At 38.7% G+C, this 13,742-nt stretch overlaps 1 protein-coding gene across 2 annotated transcripts in view; it reads left to right on the top strand.

Moving 5' to 3' along the window:
* The window catches only part of Stk38 (serine/threonine kinase 38), a 43,175-nt gene that overhangs the window by 1,042 nt on the left and 28,391 nt on the right, over positions 1-13,742 (top strand). The window contains exon 2 of one of the 2 annotated variants that reach the window (XM_021259915.2): positions 4,676-4,808. In XM_021259915.2, coding sequence (XP_021115574.1) covers positions 4,678-4,808 — 131 coding nt within the window. In that variant the 5' untranslated portion in view covers positions 4,676-4,677. Of the gene's footprint in view, positions 1-4,672; positions 4,809-13,742 lie in introns of both variants that reach the window. The other variant, XM_021259918.2, reaches the window with a different exon arrangement.

Here is a 13,742-nt window from a genome sequence, read left to right as displayed (position 1 = left end):
CTGCAAACTATGTCCCGTCCTCTGTTACTAAACATAAAGAAATGGACATCAAAAATGAGTGCTTTCCTAGTTAATTATTTTAAGGTGCTAAGTGCACAACACTTAGAATAAGATAGGAGAAGAGTATTCAAACAAGTATAGATCATGGTGTATGCTTTCCAATGCATTACAGTTCAAAAGGAGCGATTAGACATGTAACTCTTAAGGAATCATTTGAGTCTCAAGGTTGAATTGCCCAGATGAAAGGTAATGGATTGTCAGTCACAAAGTACTGGTGAGAGTGAGGATGTTTATAGAGATAACAGAGTAAGTAAGTACTATTGTAAAGTCAGTCAGTCGTGGGCCCGAAATTCCAGCACTCGGGAGGCAGAGGTAGGAGGACTGCCATGAGTTTGAGGCCAGCCTAGGCTACATAGTGAGCTCAAGGCCAGTCTGAAGTATTTAAGTGAGACCCTGTCTCAAAAAAAATCAATCAATCAATAAAGTCAACCTGCCATAACTATCTAGATTAATAAAACAGTGATTTTCATTTAACTATTTTTTGAGTTTGGGATCCCTACTGAGTTTTATGAGAATCACATCCTTCTGTTTTTAAAAACTTTTAAAGAATTTCTCACCTACTATTTCCTAATTCTAGAAGTTGTAGGAGAATGAAACCTACAGGACCAGGATCCCAGTAGCTTGTGGATTAGGGCAGGAAGGCTTGAATATGAGGGAAAGCACTGTTTGTATAAAAAGTGCTTGGTTGGCCCAGTAAACTTATGAATTCCTATTGGGCAATATTAATTGTATCTTTTGATTAAAATTATTAGAATTAGGTGAAATTTTTTGAGTGGAGGAAGAGAAGGAGGGTTTGAAGAAAGGTTGGAGGGAAAGACAGCCCAATGTGGTGGTACACTCCTGTAATTCCAGCTACTTGGGAGGCCGAGGCAATGGAATGGCAAGTTTGAGGCCACCCTGGGCAATTTAGGAAGACCCTATCTCAAAATTTTTTAAAAAACGAAGAAAATGAAGATGAGAAGGAGGAATGGGGCTGTAGCAGAGAGGTAGAGCCCTTGCCTACCATGTACAAGGCTCTAAATTTTATCCCCGGTAAAGATTGTATTGTCCTTATATATGAGTATTTTTGAGAACACTTATGTCTTAGTTACTATTCTCATTTCTGGGACAAAATACTCAACACCCACAAGTTAAAGGAGGAAAGGTTTATTTAGCTCACAGTTTGTAGATGTTTCCGTCCATAATTGACTGCCTCTAAGGGAAGGTGGTGTGGCAGAGGGGCATCACAGAGGAGAAACAATTCATGGCAGACAGAAGGTAGCAAAGCAAGCAAGAGGCCTTAGCAGCTTTTTTCTGCCCCTTTTATACTCTGTGTAGGCTACTGGGCTTAGGGTGATGCCAAACCAATCAGTGGACTGATTTAGTAATCACACACTCTAGATCCAGCCACCTCTGAAAAAGACCCACATATGATCACATGAGGCTTTTGGGGGGACATCAAGACAAACTGTAACACTTAACATCTTTTTTTATTTGGTACTAGAGATTGAATCCATGGCTTTCACACTGGGGTACATCCCTAGTTTTTAAAAATTTTTTTATTTGGAACAGGATTTCATTAAGTCACTAAATTGCACAAACTGGGCTTGAATTTGTGATATTCCACCCTCTGCCTGGGATTACAGGCATGTATTACCACACCCACTTCCTTTTTAATCTTTTTAAAAGTTTAGGAAATGGCAATTTAAATAAGTCAAAACTTTTACTTAGTTTTTATATACTCATCACTGTAAATGTACATCTTGTGTTCATTTAGCTTTGTTGGCCAAAATCACTAACTTGTTTAATTTACTCTTAAATTATGAGTAAATTAATTGGTTGCTCATTTATATGGACAGCATTGTCTTAAATGCTCTCAAATTGTATTTTTATATTGAAATTATTTCACTTGTTAAAATGTAACTACATATATGTAAAGAGTCCCCAGGAATTTTCAGACAAGGGAGAAGTACGTAGCCCTTACTTGTTTTTTCTTTTTTAGTTCTGGTTTTAAACTTTATTCACTAAACACAGACTGCATGTGGTTTTCATTGTGGGTGGAGGGGTTCTCATTGTGAGTGGAGACTGACAAATAAGGAACCACACCCATGCTTCATAAACTAGAGGTTTTGTTTTTTTTTTTACAAATTCCTCCAGTACTATCCAAAAAACATTTCAGTTTGCTTTAGTATTAGTAAAAACCATAAAAAAAAAACGTTTTATAGTAAGGTAGCCCTAGGTACAATGTCTTGAATTTGTCGTTACAGAATCATTTTTGCACAAAATAAATCAAAATGTTTAACTCTGAGGTAGAGCCTTGTTTTTGAATCGCTGCTGTGAAGAGATTACTCTATCATTTTTTGCCCAAGTATTTTTTAAAAAAAACTCCGTATATTAAGCCCTTTTTCTTAGTAATAGCAAGTGTTTTCACATTCCATGCAAGTCTTGTTTAATCCACAAAACAATCTGAAAGGCTACTAAGCGTTAAGGGAGGAATCTTTAAGAAAACTTCATAGAATGGCCCTTGGACCCTCATGATTTTTACTTAGTTCTATATTGGAATGAAAAGACAGAAGGCAAGATAAGGATAAAATATTGAGCACTATTGCCAGTGGTGGAGTAAGTAAGTTAGTGAACAATATAGCCCAATGTGATAATATAGGTTGGCCAAAGTATCTGGGGAGAAATGAGATTTTAAGTTTAGGAAATAAAAGTTATTATATACATTTCTAACCTGTTTGTGTCTCTCTATCCTAGTACTAGGGATTGTCAGGGCTTTTGCAGTGAGCTACAACCCAGCCCTTTTTTTATTTTATATTTTGAGATAGGGTGTTGCTAAGTTGCCCGGGCTAGACTCAAATTTGAGATCCTCCTGTGCCATGCCTGCCTGGCAAGTACAGGGTCCTGAGTTTGATCCCCCGCTCACCAAATTGTGATCCTCCTGCCTTAACCTCCCAGGATGTTGATATTACAGGCATGTTCCGCCATGCCCAGCTGGTATTGTTTTTTTTCTTATGTAAAATGAGGAAGTTAGGCTCTCTTGTTTTTAAGGTATCTTCCATCACTATAATTGATTGTATTTTTTCCTTTGTAATATTGTCTCCTTATAGGTCTTTATTGTAACTTGTAAATATAATTAAACAACTAGCAGACATTTATCAAATAATTTAAGCTGTGTCAGAGCATATATAGGCCTGTGCATTTAAATCATAGATTAGTTTTTTAAACTATAGAAATAGAAAATCTAAAAGTTATACTCCATTAACAGTACATGCTTATTGAAGAAAATATGCAGCAAAACATGGTAAAACCCAAGCCAGAATAAAATTACCTATTATAGTCTCACTGCCTAGAATTAAACCACTAAGATTTTATGTATCTCTAACAGTTCTGTATCTACATATAATATGCACATATAATAAACACAAAAGTGAGGTCATGATATACATTTTTTTTTTGATCTGTTCTTTTCACCTAGATTCGAAAGATTTTCTCTGACATTAAATAATTAAATATAGGGCCAGGGATTTAGCTCAGTGGTTCCACTGCCTGCCTCACAAACATAAGGACCCGAGTTTGATCCCTGGTGCCAAAAAAAAAAATAAAATTAAATATATATTTACTGTCTATTTATTTCATTGTTGGGCTGTGACCCAGAAACCCCACCCATACTTTTGTTCAGTTTTGTTTTTGTATATACATGTTATTTCTGGTTTTCCTTTGTCATTACCATGCTGTATTGAACACCTTTGTGTATGAATCATTATGGGTCTATCTTGATTATTTTCAAGGTAGTTTCCTAGATAACAAAGAATGTTATTCTGTGTATATACAACCAATTTTTAATTTATGCACGTGGTATTAAAATCTTGTTCTCTTTCTTTCAAAAAATACATTGTTTGTTGTAAAGATATGTTCTTTTTTCTTTTTGGTCCCGGGGATCAAACTTGGGTCCTTGTGCTTGTGCAGCAGGTGGCAAAACCACTGAGCTAAATCCCCAGCCCATGTTCTTATGGTTTTTAGGTTCAAGTAGAGTTGCTTCTGATTGTTGTTTTTTCCTTTTTTTTTTTTTTGTGGTACTGGGGATTGAACCCAGCACCTGGTGCGCGCTAGCCAAGCACTCTGCCACTGAGCTATATCCTCAGCCCTTTTTCTTTTCTTTTTTGGGATAGAGTCTCCTTAAGTTGCCCAGGCTGGCCTGAAATTTGCAATCTTCCTGCCTCGGCCTCCTAAGTAGCTAGGATTACAAAAGTGTACTGCCACACTGGGATACATGGTATTTCTACCATGCATCCATTGCATTTTTTTTATTTTCTTATTAAATTGCTTCCAACTTTTCATAACAGAAATTATGGCACAATGAACATCTTTTATTTAATGAACAGTCTGTGTGTGTACCCTTAAGAATCTGTGTGATAATTTCTCTAGTCTTTCTATAAATGGGTGGAGTTTCTGGGTCATAGGACCTTACTATGTACTTATTTTCACTAAGTATTCTGTTTGTCTGACTTTTGTTGCATATTATGTGAATGTCTTCCAGAAACAAGTTTGTGTTTCTACCAGCGGGGCTGCAGAGTGCATAATTGGTTTATGGTAACTCAAAGACTTTTACCTCTTCTTTCTTTGTTTCTAGCAGCCATGGCAATGACAGGCTCAACACCTTGCTCATCCATGAGTAATCACACCAAGGAAAGGGTGACAATGACCAAAGTGACACTGGAGAATTTTTATAGCAATCTTATCGCTCAACATGAAGAACGAGAAATGAGGTAAAGAGTTGTTTGAAAAGATTATATCAATTGTGGAATTTATGTTTAGTATCGTAAAAGACACTCATGATGTTGTTGACAGGAGACCAGAGTAGTACTGACCATGTTACACCCTACCCCACTATCATGCTATGACAGTGTGACAGCTTTCCAAAGGCCTTGCCACTTGCTGGCAGACCTGGGTTTAGAATCCTGCCCGTGTTATTCATTGGTATGTGAGGCTGGACCTAGTTCCTTAGTGTTTCTGTGTGTCACTTCCCAAATCATGTTGATGGAGATACTACTGTTTGTCTTGGAGGATTGCTTGGAGTTAGATATAGCAAGTTAGTACTCACCATAATAATCCTGTTAGTCAGTTTTTTTGTTGCTATAAAAATACCTGAGAAAAACAATTTAAAGGAGGAAAGATTAATTTTGGCTTACACGGTTTCAGTCCATGGTTGGCTGGCTCTGTCACTTTGGACCTGAGGTGAGACAGAGCATCATGTCATTGTGACTGTGTGACAGAGGCCACTGCTCACCTCATGGCAGCCAGAAAGCAGAGAGGGACTGCCAGCCGGGGCCAGGAGCAAGATATAGTCCCCAGGGTCACACCTCCATGACTCCCTTCAACTAGCTCCCATCTTCCAAGTTTCTGTCACCTCCCAGTAATGCCATCAAATTGACAGCCATGCATGGATTAAGCTACTGATGAAGTTAAAGCTCTCGTGATCCAAAACTTCACCTCCAAACACTGATGCATTGCAGACTCAGCCTTCAACAGCCTTCTTTTGGGGAACATTTTAGATCCAAACCCTAACACGTAGTTAATAGTAATAGTAGCAGCTGTTATTACTGATCTGGTGTATACTCTCTGCGTAGTACCTCATAGTTAAAAATACTTTATACAGCATTTTATAATGAAAGTATTCAGAAATACAGAAAGGTTGAAGGAGTTGTACATTGAATACGTTTATGTGTATCATGGAGATTTTTTTTTTTTTTGGTATCAGGGATAGAACTGAGGACCTTGGCGCTTACAAGACAGGCGTGGCGCCACTGAGCTAAATCCCTGGCCCAATATAGATTGTGTAATAATCATTTATTATATATTTTTAGCACATATCCATCATTCTACCCCTCTATCATTCATTAATCCATCTTAAGCTTTTGCCATACTTCAAAGTATTGCAGACATCAGTATGCTTTATTCTGAATGTTTCTTCTTGAATAATATTAACTAGAGTTCAATATTTATATGTATATTGGGGGGTATAAAATTTACCTACCATGAAATATATAAGTTGAAAGGTACTATTTGATGACTTTGGACAAAGGTTTACACCTGTTTTAACTTAAAACAGCATCCCAATGTAAAACATTACTATTGTCCCAAAAGTTTTCATGCCTCTTGCTCCTCAACCTCAGGCAGCCACAGTTGTGATTTTGCTTCTACCATAGATTAGTCTTCTGTTTCATACAAATTGTACATGTAAATGTTATATACTAAGTATTCATTTGAGTAAGGCATCTTTCAGCATAATGTTTTTGAGGTTCATTTGTGTCACTGTGAATGTTCCTTTTTATTGCTGAGTACCTTCTATTTTCTGACTACCCCTGTGTTCATTCTCCTGTTGATAAACATCTGGGTTCTTTTAAATTTTGAGCTATTTTGAATAAGCTTCCATAAACATTTCTGTATGGTTTCTTTTTGTGAATATTTGTTTCAGTTCTCAGATACCTACAAGAATTGTAGAATTGCTAGATCATAAACATATATAGGTTTATATTTTCATTAAAATCTGGTAGACCTATTTTGAAAGTATTACCAGCAGTATATGAGAGTTCCAGTTGCTTTACATTTTTGTGAACATTTGTGTTGTATTTTAACTTCAGCTATTCTGGTGCATACTTTGTGGTGTTTCAATATGATTTTAATATTTAATTTGCATTTCCTTAATGATTATGGTGTCAAACATTTTTATGTGCATTTTGGCCATTATATATTTTCTTCTTTGACATATTTGGTAATTTTTTTTTCAATACTAGGGCTTGAACAACCCAGGGCCTTAGGCATACTAGGCAAGCATTCTTTCACTGAGCCATATCCCTGGCCCTTCCTGAGGTAAAAGCCTCTTAGTCATATGTTTATAGGTATATATAGGGAATCAGTTCTGATTGATTCAAAGCCCAGGGCACCTGAGGACCATTATGGACACTACCCCCACCATCTAGCACATGAGCACAATGGGACACACTTACATAAGCATGACTTAGCATAGACTACCTCACATGCGTTACATGGTTATGTAAGGACATAATGATGTAAAGCTGTATAGTGGCCTATATAAGGGCCAAAGAATAAAGATGCTCTTGTTGCTGTTGCTGATGTTGGCTCTGCACGTGCTTTCTTTCTCTTGAGGATCTCACCTGCGAAAATACCCCTTTAGCCCCGACTGACAGTATATATATTGCTGGATTTGATATACTGTTTGCATACCTATTTGTTATGAAAGTATAAATCGTAATTTACATGGAATGTATGGCTTGACTTTATTTATTTATATATATTTTTTGGTTACTGGGGATTGAACTCAGGACCTTGTGCTTACGAGGCAGGCACTGGAACCACTGATCTAAATCCCTGGCCCTCAGCTTGACTTTAAATATGCAGTGGTATAAGTGGAATAGACAGATATTTTATATCTGGTTGTGACCAGTTACTGTTCACTTAAGTAAACACATGCCTACACTGTCCCGAATTCGGGAGAATTCAAAGATAAATTTGCATAGTATATAGCATGTGAAACCTGTGGAGATAGTTATTGTCAAATGCAACCACTCTTTAAGTTAGAGAGATTATAATTGTTATTATAAAGCAAATATTTATGAATTTTGATGTACCTATTTTATTTCCTAGTAGTCTGTTGGTTTTTATCCTATTGGTTCTGTCCTATCTTTGGTTTGGTTTTGATGTATATCACATTCTCCAGGAACAAAATGAAATATGATATTATTTACATTAATAAATGTTATATTGTGATTACACGTCCAAGTAGGTCTAAGTTAGCCCTTTCTTTCATTTTAGAGTTCTAAGATTAAAAGGCTTTCCAAAAGCTTTGTTTTGCTGTTATTTGTCTGGTGGCACTGTGAATGGAACCCTAGGCCCCTGAACTACATCCTCAGTCCTGCCCCCACCAAAAGATTAAATAAATGAAAAAACAGATGATAAGAAAAGAATGTTAGCCAGGTGTGATGGTGCACACCTGAGGCTGAGGCAGGAGGATTACCGCAAGTTCACAAATTTGAGGCCAGCCTAGGCTACATAATGAATTCAAAGCCAGCTTAAACTACATAGTGAGACCTTGTCTCAAAAAAAAGAATGTTAGACATTTGAGAGAGTTAGAATGTTTGTGTTAACTTTTGCATTATCAAATCACTATTGTTTTTCATTAGAAAAGGAAACAATAGATACCTGAGCCTTTAAAATCTATATCAGTTTAGCTGGATGTGGTGGTTCATTCCTGTAATCCCAGCACTTTGTTTTTTTTTTTTTTGTTTTTGGTACCGGGGGTCGAGCTTGGGACCTTGTGCTTGTAAGGCAGGCGGCAGAACCACTGAGCTAAATCCCTGGCCCGATCCCAGCTCTTTGAATGGCTGAGTAAGAAGGATCACAAGATCAAGCCCAGCCTTGGTGAGTTAGTGAGACCTATGTCAAACCAGAAAATAAAAAAAACCTGGGGATATAGCTCAGTACAAAGTCCCTGGGTTCAATCCTCAGTACTGGAAAAAGAAAAACAAAACAAAACACAGCAGTATTTCTTTGTAAATCTTTTTCATTTTATGCCCTCTTTTTTGGAACTAGGAATAGCTAGGTTTGGTTAGTTGATACAGTTTGATAAGACTTTTAGGTTTTATTATTGCCAGATAATTGAAACAAGAAGTGGTGATTGGCAGGAGATACCCCAGTAATAAGTAAACTAAAGTTATCCTATCAGAAGTGAGTTTTCAAACTTTAGATGTTATGGTGAAGTATCATAGAACCTTGGTAAACAGAATTTTGGTTATATGAGACAACTGACGATGAAAGAACATTTTATTATTGGTACACAGCTAGTAACCTACATGGCAGTTTGAAATAATCTCTGTAATTTACATGCAGTTTATGTGCTGTTTCATTTTAGTAGAGCATAAGGTGTATTTTATTTATTTAATTAATTATTTTAGTTTTTGGTACTGGGGATTGAACTCGGGTCCTTGTGCTTGTGCAGCAGGCGGCGAAACCACTGAGCTAAATTCCCCGCCTAGGTGTATTTTAAAGAAAGAATTTATTGCATGGGGAGATGTGTCCAAAGTCTTTAGATAGAAGAAAGACTGAAATATTTTGGGATTACTTCCTGTATATAAATGAAATAGCAGTTTCATAGAAACGCTATGGCAAGTCTCACAGATATGGTTTACAAATACCCCCACATCCTCCAACAAAGTGTCCATCACACAGTGGTGCAGAATGCTCCCTGATACTCTCCTACATTCCTGGCATTTCCAACTTCCTAGAGTCTCCTTTGCACCTTCAGCTTTACTCTCACAGCTTCAAGCATCTCCTCAGGGGTTCCTGGTAGGTACTATGTGACCCCGTCACACAATTTTGCCTGGCCTCCCAGGCCTTCTTTTGAAATCTTGAGTGAAAGCCTCCATGACCCCAAACTCGTGCATTCTGCATGCCTGAAAAACCAGTACCATGTGTATGATACTAAAGTCTGCTGCCAGCTAAAGGAGTAGCCTGGTTCCCTTGAACCATGGTTGCAGAGGCCTCTGAATACCTAGATTGCTAAACTTGGGGGAAACGCTTCTCTAAGTGGCCCTGAAAGAGTAGGACTCCCTAGGCTCTCTTCTCAAAGCAAAGTCTTTCAAAGGAGTTTAATCTTTTACATTTTGAACCTGCAGTAGGTGTGGTCTCACCATTTCCTGAGAGGCCCTGAAACCATCTTTCCTATTGTCCTGATGTAAAGTATTTGACCTCTTTTAAATGCTAATCTTTTCAGTAGGCTCTCTGTGGCCCTAACTTTACAGGGGATTCCTGGACAAGCTGCAGGGTTTTTTTTTCTAGTTCAGCTCTGCTTTGTGTTCCTGATTCTCATTGTAAATCTGGCTAAAAACAGCCAGCAATACTCATGGTGCAGCCTGAACATGAGGCTGCCTTGACATTTTCTCCACCAGATCCACTAGTCTGCCATCTTTAAATTCAGCTTCACACAGTCTTAGGACATTAAGAAAACTAAGATTGTCAGAATGTAACACATTTAGTCCAACTACCGTGGTATCTTGTCCCCAAATGAAACCTTCTGAACTTGACCTTTACTGTCTGCATTCCACTCTCAGAGCTCCAACCAGAGTTACTCATCAACTTATGTTTACAGAATTGTAGGGCTTCTCTAGGCAGCATCTCTAAACCTTTCTAAACTCCTGTAGCAAATCAGGCTTCTGAACCACAAGTCAGGTAGCAACAACCCCATTCTTGCTACCAGTGTTGTGCATTCATCACTTTTCTGTTGCTGGAACAAAATACGTGAAAACCACAATTAAAGGAGGGGAAGTTTAATTTGGCTCACAGTTTTGAGGGATTCAGTCCATGGGTGGCTGGCTCCTATGCAGAGATATCATGGTGGGAGGGCGTGGTGGAGAAAAGCTGCTCATTCCATGGCAGCCAGGAAGCAGAGGGAGAAGGGAGGAGCTGGGGACAATAATACCTTTCCAGGTCATACCCCCGGTGTCCCACCTTCAAGCAAGCCCTACCTCCTAATGGCAGATGTGGCTATGAACTCATCAGGGGATTAATCCACTGATCAGTATAGTCCTCCTCCCCCCATGTTCCAGTCACCTTCCAACAGCCCCACCTCTGAATGCATGAGACTTTGGGGGATATTTATTTATTTATGGTACCGGGGATCAAACTCACAACCTTGCGCTGGCAAGGCAGGTGCGGTGCCACTGAGCTAAATCCCTGGCCCCTCGGGGGACATTTTAGATTTGAACCATAAAATTAGCTAACTTGGCACTACAACCAGCAGTATGCCTATGAAGGGGCCTGCTATTTTTATTTTTCTCATTTTATTTAAAAACAATCAGTAATACAGTGAGCCTGTCCCTGCTATATTCATCTTTCAGGTTTGATCGTTGTTAAGACTTTGCTACATTTGCTTCATTTATCTCACTTTATTTTATTGATTGATTGATTGCAGTGTTAGATGTGGAACCCAGGGATGGGCTCTGAGCTACATCTCCAACCTTTTAATTTTTTTAATCTTAAGATAAGGTTTCACTAAGTTGCCTAAATTGGCCTGAAGCTTGTAAGCCTCCTCAGTAGCTAGGATTATAGGCATGTCCCACCATGCTTGGCTTCATTATATTTTTTCTATTGTGTTTTAATGTAAATTACAGACAGCTTTCATTTTGCTTCAATAAACATCTCTAAAATGTGGCCATTTTCTTGCATAATCAAAATGCCATGATGAGGTAACCCACTTTCCCGTCCCCCTTCTGTCTCTCTTAGACAGAAGCTTTCTTTCTCTCAATAAATTTTTCCTACTCTTAATCTCCGTTGTTCCTAGAATTAATTCTTCGATTTTAAAGAACATGAACTTGAGGGCCTGGGATTTAGCTCAGTGGTTTCGCTGCCTGCTGCGCAAGCACAAGGACCTGAGTTCTATCCCTGTTACCAAAAAAAAAAAAAAGAGAGGAGAGAGAGAGAACAGACATGAACTCAAACTTCAGATATCTATCAGATTTGGGAGTTGCATCTTTTTCCCCCATATCATTTTGGAGGTCTTCCACTGAGATTACTTGTCAGAGGAGGTGGAGTTGTACAGTGAATTCCTGGACCCATCAAACTGGACAAGAACTACCGGACCAAGCCCTCTGCCGAGAGCTGCAGCTGCTGAGGGGTGGCGGGCGCCGAGCAGAGTCCTTCAGAACCAAGAACACACTTAGGTCTTCAGCATAGATCCCTCTTCTCAACACAGCAGACATTGATCTCTCACAGGCAGCCTCCAGAAGGAACCACGCCCCATTCTCCACACACACGCACACGCACACACACATGCATGCCAGCCCATGCTTAGTGGCCCACGGGTACACTGCCCACGGGTCTGCCTGGTAGCAGGTGGGCCGGCTACTGTAGAAACCCTTCTGGCGTGCACTCCGCATGGGAAGCGTAGGCTTGTTGTCCACTGGAGAGAGAACTGTTTACTGTCGATCTGTGTCTAATTAGTTGCCTGGTTTTTTTTAATGGTCTTGTGGTCTTTTTAGCCGCTCTGTCCCCATTCCCCGGAAGGCCCCTTGGGAAGGCTGGTGCCCCTGCTACTCCCAGTCCACCCGGTTGATCAGGCTGAGTTTTGTATGTATCAATTAATGCTTGTTACTTTTACTAATCAGATCTTTTTACAGTATCCATTTATTATGTAGTGCTTCTTAGAAAAGAATCTTATAGTACATGTTAATATATGCAACCAATTAAAATGTAAAAAAGCCATGATGACTCAAACTATGTTCATAGTAGTTCCTTGGTATAATCCCATAAAGGATGTCATTTTATTTTTTTATTATTATTATTTTTTTGGTACGGGGGATCAAACTCAGGACCTTGTGCTTGCGAGGCAGGCAGCAGCGCCTAAATCCCTGGCCCAAGGATGTCATTTTAAAGCCCTATTATAGGCTTCCTTGCTATTTTGGTTGTTCTCAAGGTCTTTGTAGACCAGATTCCAGTAAGTCATTGTCATGATAGATTTTTTTCTAGATACTTAATCTATTGAAATAATACAATTTTGTTCAAGGAGTTAATTCTGATAATGTTATTCCCAGTCAGGTGTTCTACTAAAGCCAATTTAATTGCGCTTGCAATAAAACTGTGGAAAACCTCCAAATTTGTACGTAGATTTGAAATAGAGTCATAAGGAGCCAGTTCTGTGACACTAGATAGCACGTTAGACTTGGAGCCCAGCCTAGTATGGTTAAACAAACAAACAAACAAAATAGTAGAAGGCGATAGGGTGGCACAAAAAGAACTGACTATTGTTATGTTATGCTTTCACTTTTCTTAGTCTTCTCTACTTCAACTATGTAACCACTGAGATGGAATTAAATTCCTGAAAATATCAACAGAACAACCTTCCCCTCTAATGTATATGCACACATGCATGTGTATCCGAAAGTATTCTGGGAACTGGGTGAAGAGACACAGGGACATTGGGAGTTATGTAGCTGCTTTTTTCTCTGTATCAGGATCAGATGGATTTTTTTGTTTCTTGAGAGTTTGGACACAAATTCTTACTCATTGTTTGGTCCTATAGACTTGTTACCTGACTTCTAACAAAGTGTTCATTTTGATAAAGCACTGTTACTGTAATAGATATTCATTGACCAAAATGAAACTCTTTCTGTGTTCCTCTCTGGGTTCCCTATCTTGGTTAGTGGCAACATTTTCCCTCCAGACAAGAAAATCTAAGACTTTTCCCATGATTCCTGCTGCCAGTTGGTCTTGTTTGCAATAGATCCTTTCACTTTATTCTGGTTTTCCAGCCTGAGTACCAGATCTTTATTGCACATTTGAATTAATAAAATGGGTTTGAGTTGGCCTCATGTCTTGCAGTTGGTTTCCTTGCCTGTTAGTCCATCAGCTCTTCATTACTGCAGGCTACTGTTCTACAATACAAGTTTCATGACATCACTCCTTTGCATACAAGCCTGTCTTAGCTCCCAGTTGTCTTTGTAGAAAGCACCAACCTGAAGTGCACTGTATGTCAGTCCCACTAGACTATATGCCCTTGCTTCAGCACACTTATTCTTCCCTGTGTATTTGGAATGCTGACAAGTGATGGAGAGATTTCAGCCTATGTGCTTTCTTTTATTTTTTTATTTTTATTAATAAATTTTATCCCATTCCCCCCAAGCCCCCTC

The sequence above is a fragment of the Heterocephalus glaber genome, unplaced genomic scaffold, assembly GCF_053883595.1.
Source record: "Heterocephalus glaber isolate CG9 unplaced genomic scaffold, H.glaber_assembly_v1.0 deba00001497, whole genome shotgun sequence".
In the NCBI taxonomy this organism is placed as follows: Eukaryota; Metazoa; Chordata; class Mammalia; order Rodentia; family Bathyergidae; genus Heterocephalus; species Heterocephalus glaber.
This window is presented reverse-complemented; position numbering and strand designations above follow the sequence as displayed.